Source organism: Bombina bombina, chromosome 1, assembly GCF_027579735.1.
Source record: "Bombina bombina isolate aBomBom1 chromosome 1, aBomBom1.pri, whole genome shotgun sequence".
Lineage (NCBI taxonomy): Eukaryota > Metazoa > Chordata > Amphibia > Anura > Bombinatoridae > Bombina > Bombina bombina.
The window spans coordinates 110,499,289-110,516,318 of record NC_069499.1 but is presented as its reverse complement, the minus strand read 5'-3'; the positions used below and the strand labels follow the sequence as shown (position 1 = coordinate 110,516,318).

Below are 17,030 nucleotides of genomic sequence, written 5' to 3'. Positions count from 1 at the left end.
AGATAGAGCAAGCAAATTTAAGCAACTTTCTAATTTACTCCTATTAACAATTTTTCTTCATTCTCTTGCTATCTTTATTTGAAAAGCAAGAATGTAAGTTTTAAAGCCGGCCCATTTTTGGTTCACAACCTGGGTTGTCCTTGCTGATTGGACAGCACCAATGGATAAGTGCTGTCCAGGGGCTGAACCAAAAATTGTCTGGCTCCTTAGCTTAGATGTCTTCTTTTTCAAATAAAGATAGCAAGAGAACAAAGAAAAATTGATAATAGGAGTAAATTAGTAAGTTGCTTAAAATTGCATACTCTGTCTGAATCATAAAAGAAAAAAAATAGGTTTAGTGTCCCTTTAACCAAAACAGGGATAAACAAATATGGTAGCGAGTTAAATAAAAAGGATGTACACAGAATAATGATAGAAAACAAGATACTGCATCAAATATTTATTTCCATGGCAAAAATATACTATGTTCATTTTGCATAAAATATCACATATATTACATATTTGGTAACACAAGCACATACACTTACAGTTTCCATTTTACAAGTGTAAGAGCTGCTCTAATTTTACAAAATTATACATTCTGTATAGGAGCTGGACTCCATACTATGTCATTCAAGCATACAATCCTATGGAATATGTTGCATTACAGACTTTAGTCTAAGCCAAAATTGACCAAAACAATCTAATTACATTCTAAATGTTCTCATTTACATATTGAATGAATTAGTGTCTCCAAAGTTCAAGTTAAAGGGACATGTTACCATAAGGTTTCAACTCAGCAGTGTAACTGCAATGTGAGCGGATACCATTCATTTGTTCTTTGTATTTTCATCTTTATACTTTACACAAAAAAACAGCCGCTTTACAAACAAACAAACAAAAACCAGTCCATTAGCATAATGTACTGGGATTTTGCCATCGTTTTGTGGGATTTCACAGTAAACCTCCCTTCACATGACAGGTTCTGAACAAGCATTCAGATTGGATGTTTAAAGTCCCTCTACAATGGGATGTGGCTACAGAAGAAATGTTGTGGTAAAAAAAAAAAATCTTCCTTTTCTGCACAGTAAGATTAATATCATAGTTTCCTGAATATGGGTAACATGTCCTTTTAAAGAAGAAAACATAATTTATGTAAGAACTTACCCGATAAATTAATTTCTTTTATGGTGGCGAGAGTCCACAAGCTGTTACGGATGGGATATACATTACTCCTGTTAGGGATGTATATCCCCCCATCAGTAACAGCTCGTGGACTCTCGCCACCTATATGAAAGAAATAGGCAAGCTGAAAACCTCAGTGTCTCTTGGGGCCTGTGTCTAAATTCTGTATCTCTCAATTCACTTTAAATCTAAAGCCTGAATACATAGAACTTTTATACCACTTGTATACTCTCTCACACATACCATTACCATCATGATCATTGAATTACAGCCATCTACTACACTTTACTGGCACATTCACATCACTTTAATTCCAACAAAAACATCAGAAGATCTCAAGGAAGCTAGTTTAGATTGCTGTGTCCTACGGATACTTTGACAACGTGAACATCAGGTGTACTTTAAAGACATTATAGCTCTGTAACAGTTTTTTTTATACTCATCTGCTATAACAGGGACCATATTAAATATTGAACGTTTTAGGAAATATGTAAATAAATCTTAACTGTAATTATTTCATTTTTATGGTATATTTTCCATTACAGCATGCACTAAATCTAAGGGTGATCAAACTTGGCCCATACATTTCCCATGATGCACCATTTGCCTACTTCTATAACGTCTTCCTGTAGCGGGCATCTGAAGGTGTCAAAGTGTTGACTCCCCTGTATGCAAACATGGAAAATGACATGCAACTTTTAGGGTGACCATATTTCCGCTTTAAGAAGGGACACGTATGAAAAATACATATGTCTGGGCTGTTTTCAGGGCTGCTTAAAGAAATGTTTTATATAAGAACCCTGACATATGTATTTTTCATGTGTCCCATTTTTAAAGCGGCAATATGGTCACCCTAAACTTAGCGCACAATTACAAATGTAACTTCTCAGAATATATTTGTTTTGGTTAGTAGAATGTTAAATGTTCTAAAATTAAAGGTTAAATTCCCAAGAGTAACTGCTCTTAAATACTCATATAGATGTGTGCAGAAACAAATGCATGTCCCATACCATTCCATTTGCTTAATTCTTGTTAGTAAACCTAAAAGAAAGTAAATCAGAAGCTTAGCGACCCATTTTATTTGGAAATTGCTAAATCATGGACATGAATTATTAGCCATTACACTACTAATTTGCTCTGTAATTGTTTGCTGAACAGATTAGTGAAGAATTGCCTTCATAATGACCAAAGCTTTTGTGATGTTTTTGTAGAGTTTGTGTGGCCTAAAAGAATATTATTGTAACTAGTGAATATTATAGTGAATTGTGAATTTTAAAAACTGAAATTTCTAAGGGAACTTGTAGACCAGGATTCTCAAATATGTCAATAACTCGGTAAAATGAGGACGTGCTGATTTGTTTCTATACTGAGAAAAGTACTGGTCTATTTCGGGTCTAATATGGATCAGTTTATCTCTCTTTGGCATATGTTGGAATTCTTAGTGATTCTTTTTATTATATTTACTCCTAAGCAGCTAAAATGGGACATGCAACTGAAAATATTTATTTCAAGGTTCAGGCAGAGAGCACAATTTAAAAAAAAAAAAAAAGGTTCAGATTTGCTTCATTCTCTTGCTATCCTTTGTTGAAGGTAGCAGGAATGTGCTACTGCAAGCTAACTGAATACACGTGGAGAGCCACTGCCAAAAGAGGCATATGTGCAGCCACCAATAACAAGCTAGCTCACGAGTAGTGCATTGCTGTGCCTAAGCCTACACAGGTATACTTTGCAGCAAAGAATACCAAGAGAACAAAGTAAATAAGAGAATAAAAGAAAATTAGAAAGTTGTTTAAACCGTAATGCCCTATCTGAATCCCAAAAGAAAAAAACAGACTTTACTTTCTCATTAATAATGATAGTCAAGCTTGAAGCAACATTGACATGTAGGACCTGTGCAGGTTTATTTAATTTATCAAGACAGCTTGATAAGGCTCAAACTTCCAAACTATTTGCAAACTAAAGTGTCAAGGTTTGACCCAAACATTATCCTCCATTCTAGTGCCTGAGAACAGCCTTAGAGCCTACACCTGCTGCATATGGTCTCATATTTGACTTCTATCCCAAAAATACTTCTCCCTCTGTTGATCTGCCATTTCCATCATTTTTATGTTGTAGCATAGCCACATCCAATCTAAGTGACTTGTCACATTCTGCTGAATCTGCTTAATGCAGAAAGTTTTCAAAATAATCAGAACATTTGAACATATTCTGTTTCCTTCCATTCAGTTCAGATAATCGCGCCATCCTCATATGTGGCAAAGAAATGGTTAGTAACCATGGTTACTGATCAGCTGATTATTTCCCCTGTGCTCTAGTACAGCTATTATGAAACCTGGCCTGTTAGGGGTATTTGAGGACCGCGAATGAGAAACACTGTTCTACACAGTCATTGGTCACACGCTCTAGTGTTCCGTTTTTAACTATTCTTAATTGGTCTCAGCACAGAAGAAAATCTAGATAACAACATCGCAGTGTCTATCGCTTTCCACTTATTTATTTTTTTATATTCAAACAAATATATATTTTTGTTAATGCATCTAAATATTATTCTCAAGCTAATCTTTGAAAAGATCGTTCTGCTTAGCATTTAGTCTTTAATGTTCCTTTAATTCCTCTTCCCAGACTTTCTATATAATAAACACAATCATGTAAATTCTATTTTACACCATTGTTTTATGAGATACAAAGGAATATAACATATCTATCCAGAGCAGTGTTTATTCTTTGCACAGGCCGAATAACACAGTAATGCTGCAATGCTGCAAAAATTGTACAGAAAAAATAGCATTTTTTATTTTAATTAAGCGATTAACTTTTTAAGGAATAAAAAGTATAGATATGCTTAGAAAACCCTCTGTTTAGAACAGGAAGAGCCTATTTCCTTTCACGTAAATTAATGTAGTGGCAGATCATAAGGAAAGATTATTTTGTAATGGAAAATTGCAGGCATTGTGGGCCAGAACAAAATGGACAAATATATCCAGATTTCAGACACTTTTGAAATATAAATGTAATAAGTTATTTGTAATTTTCTGATATTGTGCTATATTTTGCTACTAAAATGCCATATTTTGTATTCCTGACATCTTAAAAAGGTTATATCACTAGTTCATATACAACATGGGCTGCTGCTCTCTTCAGGAGCTAATGGGTTAAAAATAAGGACATTCTTGTAAAACTTACTTGTGTATCTTTCAGCAGACAGGTGTTAATAACATTCTATAATTATTTCAAACATCCTCATTCAGCCAGAAGTTGCACATTTTTATAGATCACATTCAGGATATATTACACATATACAACCTTCGTTTTTTTGGCACATGGATTTGTCTTTCTTGTATGATAAGAGGTTTTAACTGGTAATCTTACCTTAAATATCATTAACACACAACTGTCTAAAGTCACATACAAAAAAGAAATGCCAATATACATTTCACAGCTTTTTAAATTTATTCCTTCATATCTGGTTCTCTGTAAAGAAAGAAAAAAAAAACAATACTTTCCATAAATCTATTACAAACCATATATATATAGCTATTTTACAGATTGTCGCTGCTATATAATGCTTTTAATTTCAGCATATTGAAGGTACAGTTACAATGGAAGAAATGAAGTGACAGCAATTTGTACTGTAACATTTCTGACCAAAAATAATTACAATATAGTCGCTATCTCAATTTAAAACGTACATAATCTATGACTGTTTAAGAACATTGACACTGCAGCAAGTGTCCAAATTACAACCTGGCCTTATATTTGTTCTTGGTGTAGTAATATCACATTGTGTGATCAGTCAACGTGCATTTCGCCACTCACCAATATAATATCAGCTAATTTTGCAATCTTATATAATATCAATAGCAATATATACCAATATAATGGTCTATTAGCACCATTACATGTAAATCCGTTAAGCAGTTCATTATACTCAGTGTTTCAACAACATAAAATGCAAAATAACCCTCAAAGTGTAGGAAAAAAAGAACAGTTTAAGAACTGCAATGGCATAAAAATTACATTTAAGGGACAATGAAGAATTTTAAAAATGTATAAAAATGCAGTGAAATGGAACAGTTTCAAAGCTAGTGAAAGCAGTGAATCCACATAATCACAAAAGGCTGAGAGCACTGCTCTCAAATATCTAAATATGAGGAAGTAAAATGATAAAAAAAAAAAAAAGTTTTAAAATCAACTCATTCCTTGTATTGAAAGGAAAAACTTAGTATCCCATTGCAGGGATTAAAACACATAAGACATGACAAAATCACATGCTGTAACAAATTAGAACATCTAATTTAATTTTCCATTAAACCTTCCCTTTAAACACAATTACGTAAAACTACGGACATATAAAAACATAGAAATTGAGTGTTTGACATTGTTGCTAGACAATATGGGCAAGAATTATGACAGGGCGAATGCCCCGATCGGTTGCAGGCTCAATCATTTGAGCCTGCAACTCATTTATCAAGCGGTAGAAGGGGCAGTATTGCATGAGTGTTCCCTCGTGCAATGATAAATAAGGGGAACACATTCACCCCAAAATATGCGATACGATGCAAACAGGTTCACTGCATGGGAATCCTGTACTCTCCCAAATTGATAAATATTGCTCTATATATGACTTTACCATGAAGGACATGTGAAAGTAGATACACTGAATTGTATGGCTGATACATTGAATTTCCATGGAAACTAATTAATCATGCAGTTAAGTTCTACAGGTATTGAAGCCAAAATGCACTTTAAAAATCCAACTTACAGAGCAAGGATCTCCATAAATGAAGGCAAGAGACTAAGGGGTCGATTTAAAAGAACCTGCACGCCGTATTTGACAAGCAGCGGTCAGACGACCACTGCTTCCCTACCCTTTCACCACCTCTTAGGTGGCGAATTTCAATCTCCCTTGTCTCTTCCGAACAGGGAGATTGACAGCTGCTGCCCCCGCTTGATTGGCTGTGCGCGTGCAGGAGGCGGGATTGCACGCGAGCGCAAAATAGCGCTCCTGTGCAATGCTGAATTCCACCATGTGTATTCAGCCCGCCAGAGACTAGCTGCGGTGGACAGGGGCACGTATATGCGCCCCTGTCCGCTGCAGCTTGATAAATCGACTTCTAAATGGTATAAGGCAACATTTTGCGCTCTTCCCTACAAAAGGGAATAGTGTTTTTTTTTTAAATTACAAACCTTTAAGATGTAATTTAGTAAGAGATTATAAACCATTTATATATATAAATCATTTTCTATAAAAAAAAAAAAAATGTATGTCACTTCAAATTCAATACCATTTATACAAAAAGCGCATATTCATTTATTGTGTAAGGATTGTACAGTTAAAGGGACACTAAAGTCAAAATTACATTTTCATGATTCAGATAGAGCATGCAATTTTAAGCAACTTTCTAATTTACTCCTATTACCAAGTTTTCTTCCTTCTCTTGGTATCTTTATTCGAAAAGCAGGAATGTATGCATAGGAGCCAGCCCATCTTTTGTTCAGAACCTGGGTTGCACTTACTTATTGATCTCTAAATGTAGCCAACAATCAGCAAGTGCTAGCCAGGGTTCTGAACCAAAAATAGGCCAGCTCTTTAGCTTACATTCCTACTTTTTGAAATAAAGATGCCAAAAGCACGATGGGAAATTGATACTAGTAGTAAATTAGAAAGTTGCTTAAAATTGCATGCTCTTTTTGAATCATGAAATACAAATTTGGGTTTAATATCCCTTTAATGTGTCCTACAACTGTTAGTTAAATATTTTAAAAGATTTAATATCTCCCTTTAAAAATTGGGGCAGATTCTGTGGTACTGCAGTCAAGCTCATCCAAAAAATAAGAGCATATATTTTTTATTAAAAAATAAAATATAAAAAAACGCAAACACTACCATTACCTATCACTCCATCACATTCAACCTTCGTCTTACTGTGATCAGCTTGTTAGTAAAAACAAAATGTCAGATTAAAACGCTGTAGGGTTAAACATGTTTGCAACATTATAAATAAGAAAGCGAGAAAATAAAAATAAAAAGTGCTTTAAATGTCATTAGCATCATGTGTTTGATTTCAGCCAGTAAAATCAGAGCTTTATATATTAATACTGCTAAAATGTACTTTTTGTACAATTAACCCCTGTAGATATAAGCAGCAGCTATGGTTAACGGAGAACCCAGTCTCTTTTAATGGAGTCAGTTCTCCATATGTAGCATAACTTCTTGCAGCTTGTACTGCCCTCTACAGGTAGGAGATTGTATTTTTTTTTGTAAAGCGCACTAAGGCAATGCCCCACTCTGCGTTCCTGGATTTACAGAGATTGTGACCTCTCAGAGGTCAGCCTCCAGATTTACTAAAAAGTACATAGCCCTGTATGACCAATAAGACGTTGTCAATAGAGATTCAAAATGCACAAAGGCTTAGCACCTTTTAAAATGAACCTGGTTCCGTATGTCCACTGAAAAAGAATCTGATAAATTGCTCTGCAATTTAAACAATATTGCATACTGATCACACTGACTGACTCCTGCAGAATGCCAGCAGAACCCCTTTTAGGGAGGCAAGATGTTCTTGTTTTACAAATGAAGTCAGATCAGCCGCGAATTCTTCAAGAACTGAATCAGAACTTTGTATACAAAAGTGTACTGAGAAATTGTTTGCACCATCATCATTCTCTGTTGTCTCAGCATGTCTAGGACGCTAGGGATGTCCAGCATCTGCAATAAAAGAGGAGAGAAGTCAGACTCTGGTACTGGAACATGCAATGACTTGATTTACACCAGAGCTAATTTTAATGTGACTCTAAGGACAGGCATGCAGTCATAATATGTCTGGGCACTAAATTCTGAATGTTGCAACTGTATATAAAGCAAATGCTATTTTTTGTAAAGATAATCTTTAAAAAATCCACATTTAAAGGGACATTCAAGTGCAGAGAGAATATGATCCAATGTGTTAGAGCATTTTATTATTGCACTGTTACTTGCATATAACAAATATAGAAACATAGAATTTGATGGTAGATAAGAACCAAAAAGGCCCATCAAATCTATCCATATTACATGTTACTTTTTCCTTAGGATAGCCTTATGCATGTCCCAGGCATTTTTGAATTCCTTTACAGTCTTTGTGTTTACCACCTCAAAAAAAAGTTTATTCCATGAATCCACCACCCTTTCTGTAACAAAATGTTTCCTCAAATTTCTCCTGAATCTACTACCCTCTAACTTTAGATTGTGACCCCTTGTTTTGGCATTTATTTTTTGTGAAACATGCTTTCAGCTTCTATTTTATTAAGTCCCTTCATATATTTGAAGGTTTCTATCATGTCACCTCGTTCCCTTCTATCCTCTAAACTATACATATTTAGATCATAGAGTCTTTATTTGTATGTTTTATTTTTTAGACCATGTACCATTTTAGTAGCCCTCTTTTGGACAGCTTCTAGTTTATTTATATCTTTCTGAATATATGGTCTCCAGAACTGTACACAGTATTCCATATTTGGTCTAACTAATGATCTGTAAAGTGGCATAAGAACCTTGCTATTTCTGCTACTAAAACCTCTTCCAATGCAACCAAGTATTCAACTGGCCTTACTGGCTGCACTGCGGCATTGTGTACCAAATTTTAAATCATCTGAAATAATAATTCCCAAGCCCCTTTCTTCTTTAGTTACAGTCAGTAATGTACCATTGAGACTATAATTGGCCTTTGGGTTTTTGGATCCTATATGCATAATTTTGCTCTTGGTAATATTAAATTTCAGATCCCATTTATTTGACCAGTCCTCTAGTTTTTAATATCACTGTTCATTTGATCCACCCCTCCTGGGACATCTACCCTGTTACAACCAGTCAACACATTAGATTTGCATAATCAACAAATGCAAGATAACAAGACAATGCAATAGCACTTAGTCTGAACTTAAAATGAGTAGTAGATTTTTTATAACAAATTTCAAAGTTATGTCTATTTCCACTACCCTTGTACCATGTGATAGCAATCAGCCAATCACAAATGCATATATGTATAGTCTGTGAATTCTTGCACATGCTCAGTAGGATCTGGTGAGTCAAAAATTGTAAATATAAAAGACTGTGCCCATTTATTTTTATGGAAGTAAATTGGAAAGTTGTTTAAAATTGCATGCTGTATCTGAATCATGAAAATTTAATTTAACCTGAGTGTTCCTTTAAGCCCATACATAATTAAAATCAGCTTCAGAGCAGCTATGCACTACTGGGAACTTGCCTAACACCTTTTGGTAAACCAAGAATCAGCTAGCTCCCAGTATTGCATTGCTGCACATCTGCCTACCTAGATATGATTTCAACATACTATACCAAGAGAATGAATAAAATTTGATAACAGAAATAAGCTGAAAAGTGTCTTACAATTTATTGCTGCATCTACATTATGAAAGGTTAATGTTTCATGTCTCTTTAAAGAACAAACAGAACATAAATACACATTCCTAGCTACAGCGTGTAGTGAGTATTTTCGTTAAAGGGACATGAAACCCAAATTTTTTCTTTCGTTCATGATTCAGATAGAACATACATTTTTAAACAACTATTCAATTTACTTATATTATCAATCAATCACTTTTATTATTAATTTTGCTTCATTCTCTTGGTATCCCATATTGAAGGAACATCAATAACAAAGTATTAAAAGGGACATTAGACTATTTGAGATGGAAATGGTAAAATGGTAAATCGTATATATAAAAAACATAATTTATCTAAGAACTTACCTGATAAATTAATTTATTTCATAGTGGGAAGAGTCCATGAGCTAGTGACATATGGGAGATACATTCCTACCTGGAGAGGGCAAAGTTTCCCAAACCTCAAAATACACCTCCCACCTCACTCATACTTCAGTTTAACGTATAGCCAAGTAGTGAGGTGTAAAAAGGAGTAAGAAGCATACATGCTTTATACAAAAAAAATCATAACCACAAAAAATAGGGTGGGTCTCAAGGACTCTTGCCACTATGAAAGAAATGAATTTATCAGGTAAGTTCTTACATAAATTATGTTTTCTTTCATGTGGAAGTCCACGAGTCACTAGAGAGGAAGGGATAAAAAATAAAAACAACTATTTCAACTGAGAAATTAAATCCCAAACTATAATTAAGTTTTCTTAAATATTTAAAAAAAACTCAAATCAAATGCATGAGAATCAAGCTGAGACAACTGCCTGAAAAACCTTCCTACAAAGGCTGCTTCCAAAGAAGCAAACACATACAAAACGGTAAAATGAAAAAGTATGCAAAGTAGACCAGCTTGCTGCTTTGCAAAGTTGATCAACTGAAGCTTCATTCTTGAGAGCCCAATAAGTGGCAACTGATCTAGTAGAATGAGCTGTAATTCTCTAAGCCTTGCAAATCAAAAGTCTGAACCAAAAAAAAAAAGATAAATAACAGAGACTTTCTGACCTTCCCTGGAGACAGAAAAAATAACAAAAAGACTAGAAGTCTTTCTGAACATAATATTTCAAAGCTCTTTCTTACCACATCCAAAGAATGTAAAGACCCTACAAGAGAATTCTTTAAAATTAGGACACAAAGAAGGAACGACAATTTCCTTATTGATGTTGTTAGAATTTACAACTTTAGGCAAAAAAATTAAATGAAGTCAGCAAAACAGCTTTATCTTGATGGAAAAACAGATAAAGACACTCACAAGAGAGAGCAGACAATACAGAAACTGAGGATCCTTGGACCTGAAAAGGAATCTTGAAAACTTTTTGTTTAGACGAGATACCATCAGATCTATTTCTGGAAGACCCCACACGTGTACAAAAAGAAAAACACACATCTGGATGGAGAGCACTCCCCCGGATATAAAGTCTGACGGCTGTGATAATCCCCTTCAATTGTCTATACCTGAGATATGAATCGCAGAAATTAAAAAAGAATTGGATTCCGTCAAAGAAAGTATCCGAGATACTTCCTCCATAACTGAAGGATTGCGAGTCCCTCCTTGATGATTGACAAATGCCACCGTTGTGATATTGTCTGTTTAAAAAATAAATTAAAAAGTTGGCTCTACAAAAGAACCCACGCCTGAAGAGCCCTGAAAATATCATGGAGTTCGAAAATATTGATTGGTAACCTCGCCTCCTGAGGTTTCTAAACCCCTAGTGCTGTCAGAGACTGAAGATTTAGACAAACTAAAATTAACTTTATTCATCTCTAGTCTATCAGAGAAAGAATCATAGACACTAAATCTTATCTGGAAACCTAAAAAGGTGACCCCTTGTCTAAGGAATCAAGAAACACTATAGTAAATTGATCCTCCAACCATGTCTTGAGGAAACCACACTAGTTGTTTCAAGTGAGATTCTGCTGAATAAAAAGATTAAAGCTAGTACCAAATATCACCCAAATAAGGAAACACCGCAATACCCTGCTCTCTGAATACAGATAGAAAGGGCACCAAGAATCTTTGAAAAGAATCTATGAACTGCCGCTAGCCCAAAAGGACGAGCAACAAATTGGTAATGCTTATTTAAAAAAGAGAATCTCAGAAAACAATAGTGGTCTGAATGAATTGAAAATAAGCGTCCTGTAAAAGTCTATTGTGGACATGATGTAACCTTGCTAAACGGAAAGGCAGAATAGTCCCCATAGTCACGATCTTGAAAGTTGGGACTCTTACAAAATTATATAAAAATTTCAGATCCAGAATTGGTCTGAACGAATTTTTTCTTTAAGACAATGAATAGATTTGAATAGAAACCCAAACTCCGTTCCTGCAGAGGAACTGGAACCATCACCCCTGAAAACTCTAAATCTGAAACACAATTCAGAAAAACCTGAGCTTTCACATAGATTATTATAACATGGGGAAAAAAATCTTCCCATGGGAAGTTTTTATTCTGAAACCTATTCGATACCTCTGAATCCACTGATTTGAACAGAAACTGTCCAAATGTATTGAAATAAATTGAATCTGCCCCCCCCCCCAACAGTAGAACTGGTTAAAAAAAAAGCTACACCTTCATGCAGTCTTAGGGGCTCAAATTAGTTTAATTATAAGGCTTGGAATTATTCAAATCAGAGCCAGAGGCCTTAAGGGAATGAAAAAACAATTGAGAGCTTAAAAATTACCCTTAGATTTTTTAATTTGGGGCAGAAGAGACTCACTTTCCCCCATTAATAGAGGAGATAATAAAATCCAATAGAAAATACTAAAACATTACTATTATAAAATAATAAGATAGTAATATAAATGTAAACACCATATCAGAGATTTAAGCCATAAAACTTTTCTAGTAAAAATGGCTAAAAACAAGATTAATATCAATTAAAATTACATATTATATATATACAAAATATAGCACCATAAATGAAATGATTAGCACAGTGCTTTCCAAACTGTGTGTTGTGACACAGTGTGTCGGCGGTAGTGTGTAGGTGTGTCCCTGCTTGACTGCACGTGTAGTCTCCTCATTCGTCTCGTGACTGCATTTGTAGTCAGTGAGTGGGACAGCTGCTTCATGATGAAATGCAAGTGTCTTTATCTAATATTCCACCAAATATTCAGAAACTGTGTTCATCCCATTAACCTCATACATCCCATTAAAATAGTAGCTATTAGTATTAATAAACTTTTTTTTTTTTAATTCTTGCACATACTTATCTACTGTTTCTTGTAAATACATTTTGTTATTATATCATTTATGTATGTGTCCGTATCTCTTAAAACAAGTTAGTTTAACCTCCTGTTTGCTAGTACAACTGAATTACTGTGTCGCAAAATGATGTAGGTCTAAAAAGTGCGTCACCAACATGAAAAGTTTGGAAAGCTCTGGATTAGCATGTTGAAGTAAAAGAACAATGCTTAGACAAATCAAGATCTGATAACTAAACTGTCCAACCAAAAAGTTGAAACATCAGCAACATTAGCCAAAGAAATGACAGGTTAAAAATATATCCAATATGTAAATATGCTTCTCTTAACCCTTTAAAGTCACTAGGATGTTGTATTTCGTCCGAATTTTGCTGAACTTTAGCACAGAAGGACGAAATACGCCCAAACCGCTTGGCTTTCCTGAAGCCACTGGCGCTTCCCTGATGGAATTGCGGTCTGGAGGGCATGCCTAGCATCATAGGGATGCCCCCCTGGCGCGATCCCATCATTGAAATCTTGTGATCACTTGCACGATCGCAAGATTTCAATTTGTTTACATTGGAACAGTTGTTCCAATGTAGACAAGTTAACCCCGGCACAAAAGGGTTAAGATAGGAAACAAACTTCCTATCAAAAAGATCCTTAAAAGAAGAAATATCTTCCATAGGATAGAAGTACGTTCGGCAAGAGAAGAAATAGCCCCACCTTTAGGGACTTTTATCTAAAAACACTAAAATTAGCCATAGGTAAAGGATATAGCTCTTAAAACCTAGAAGGCAAAAAGAAGCACTATGTTTAGATTCCTTACTAAACATATGATAGATAGCATCTGGAATAAGAAAAACTTCAAGAGTTACTTCAGAAGCTTAAAAAAAAAAAGAAAAAAAAAAAAACGCTCGGATTTACTATTGAAACAAATAAAGGGGACTTTCATTCATGAAGTATAAGATACTTCATGTAGAAAGCTCCTTTATTTGATTCAATCGATTGCCGTTTTTACCTTGTACAGCAGCCCACAGCAAAAAAAAAATTGGGCTAAGAGGTGACGTTTTCACTTCTTAGCCAATAGCTGTGCGGTAAATCCGGCTCCCATGGGCGCAAAGCCGGATTTACCGCACGGCTATTGCTCGATTGAATCAAATAAAGGAGCTTTCTACATGAAGTATCTTATACTTCATGAATGAAAGTCCCCTTTATTTGTTTCAATAGTAAATCCTAGCGTTTGTAAAATGCTAGGATTTACTTTCACTTTAATATAACAAAAAAATTTGCGCCAAAAATGACGCAAATGCTGAGAAAAAAACTTTTGGTGCCAAGGTTAACAGGAAATTAAACGATTTGCGTCATAACACGCAACTTCGCAGCAAAAAAATTAGCATCAATAAAAACGCAAGAAATGACGTGACTCGCATGACAGCAAACGCAACCTTTGCGCCAAAAAAATTTGCACCAAGAATGACGCAATAAATAGAAGCATTTTGCTCCATCGCGAGTCTAATTTTCCCGCGAAAATTTGAAAAAACAAGACCGAAGTTACAACTAGCTGGAACCTCAGGTAAGAAAAAAAAAGTACTAAAATTCTCCCAAACATAATTTTCCATGCTGAAACTGTTAGACTGCAAAGGGAAATAAACATAGACCTGACTCATGGCAAACATATGCAATATATATTTTAAACTTTAAAAATATCAAGTGCCAAACATAGCTGACAGTGTCTTAACAAAAGATATATCCTTTACCTGAAGACACCCATCCTTATATAGCAGACAGCAAACCAGTACTGAAACATATCAGCAGAGCTAATGGTAGAGGAGTGTAATGTCGATCTGCAAAGGGAGGCAGAGATGAATTGCTGCGACTGAATTTACAGAGAGCCTTAGAATAGATTTCCCATAGGTGAAAACATGGCATCATTAGGCAAATACTCCCTTCACATCCCTCAGACAAATGCTGTACTTTATAAGGAACTGGGCTTCAAAATGCTTAGAAGCACCTTTCACATAAGAAATCAAGCACAACTTGCTTCACCATCCTCCAACGGAGGCAAAGTTTGTAAAACTGAAGTATGAGTGAGGTGGGAGGTGTATTTATAGGCATTTTGAGGTTTGGGAAACTTTACCCCCTCCAGGTAGGAATGTACATCCCATTCGTCACTAGCTCATGGACTCTTGCCACTTACATGCAATAAATAACTCTGCAATATACTATCATTATTTATTTTGTCCCCATTTTCTATAATTACGTTCTGAAATTGTGAGCTTTTTTTAGTTCCTGTTAGAAATGGAAGAGCAGAACACCGTTATATTCCACACAGCCATTGGCTGCACACTGTAATGATCTAATTAAAACTGTCCCTAATTGGCTACAGCAGAGAAGGTAACTTAAGTTACAACATGGCAGCTCCCATTGTTTTATATAAACTAAAAAACTTTACACTTATTTTGTCAATATTTAAACAACTAATAAAACTTTAAAAAATACATCTACATGTTATTCTCAGACCAATTTTTTCTTTGACTGCATCATTCTGTCTAGCATTTATTTAGTGTTTAATGTCCCTTTAAGATTATTTTTTCACTCCATCAGCACAAACGTGAATGTAATCTAAACCTATCCAGAAATTAAAAGTAGCACTCATCTTTCTTCATAAAAAGCCTTTCATGGAGGAGACAGACAGAACCATATACATTAAACAAGCAACTTTGCAGGTTTGTACATAAAATTCAAAGCCACTGTCAAAATGAAAATCAATTGTCCCAGTGTTCTCAACAGAAAATTTTGCAAGCTGGGTGGCATTATAAAGCAGCAGGGAGAGGGACGATATAATACTTTGCAATATTATAATATTATTTAAAGGGACATGAAACCCCAAAAATGTATTTCATGATTTAAGTAGAACAAACAATTTTTAAACAATTTTCCAGTTTACTTCTATTATCAAATTTACTTAATTCTCTTAGTTTTATTTGTTGAAGGAGCAACAATGCACTGCTGGTTTCTAAGTGAACACATGGGTGAGCCAATGACAATCAGTATATATATGCAGCGACCAATCAGCAGCTAGAACCTATGATCTTTGCTGCTTCTGAGTTTACCTAGATAAACCTTTCAGCAAAGAACAACAAGAGAAGGAAGCAAATTAAAGGGACAGTCTAGGCCAAAATAAACTTTCATGATTCAGATAGAGCATGTCATTTTAAACAATTTTCCAATTTACTTTTATCACCAATTTTGCTTTGTTCTCTTGGTATTCTTAGTTGAAAGCTTAACCTAGGAGGTTCATATGCTAATTTCTTAGATCTTGAAGCCCACCTCTTTCAGATTGCATTTTAACAGTTTTTCACCACTAGAGGGTGTTAGTTCACATATTTCATATAGATAACACTGTGCTCGTGCACGTGAAGTAATCTGTGAGCAGGCACTGATTGGCTAGACTGCAAGTCTGTCAAAAGAACTGAAAAAAGGGGCAGTTTGCAGAGGCTTAGATACAAGATAATCACAGAGGTTAAAAGTATATTATTATAACTGTGTTGGTTATGCAAAACTGGGAAATGGGTAATAAAGGGATTATCTATCTTTTAAAACAATAAAAATTGTGGTGTAGACTGTCCCTTTAAGTAATAGAAGTAAATTGGAAAGTTGTTTAAAACTGCATGCTCTGTCTAAATCATGAAAGAAAAAAAACAGAATTTATGTTTACCTGATAAATTTCTTTCTCCAACGGTGTGTCCGGTCCACGGCGTCATCCTTACTTGTGGGATATTCTCTTCCCCAACAGGAAATGGCAAAGAGCCCAGCAAAGCTGGTCACATGATCCCTCCTAGGCTCCGCCTACCCCAGTCATTCGACCGACGTTAAGGAGGAGTATTTGCATAGGAGAAACCATATGGTACCGTGGTGACTGTAGTTAAAGAAAATAAAATATCAGACCTGATTAAAAAAACCAGGGCGGGCCGTGGACCGGACACACCGTTGGAGAAAGAAATTTATCAGGTAAACATAAATTCTGTTTTCTCCAACATAGGTGTGTCCGGTCCACGGCGTCATCCTTACTTGTGGGAACCAATACCAAAGCTTTAGGACACGGATGAAGGGAGGGAGCAAATCAGGTCACCTAAATGGAAGGCACCACGGCTTGCAAAACCTTTCTCCCAAAAATAGCCTCAGAAGAAGCAAAAGTATCAAACTTGTAAAATTTGGTAAAAGTGTGCAGTGAAGACCAAGTCGC

At 35.2% G+C, this 17,030-nt stretch overlaps 1 protein-coding gene across 2 annotated transcripts in view; it reads right to left on the bottom strand.

The window, feature by feature from the left end:
• Positions 1–424: 424 nt before the first annotated feature.
• Positions 425–17,030, bottom strand: part of PTPN21 (protein tyrosine phosphatase non-receptor type 21) — a 190,007-nt gene continuing 173,401 nt past the window's right edge. For both annotated transcript variants that reach the window (XM_053697579.1, XM_053697580.1), the window contains one exon: positions 425–7,873. In XM_053697579.1, the coding sequence (XP_053553554.1) occupies positions 7,745–7,873 (129 nt within the window). In that variant the 3' untranslated portion in view covers positions 425–7,744. The remainder of the gene's footprint in view (positions 7,874–17,030) is intronic.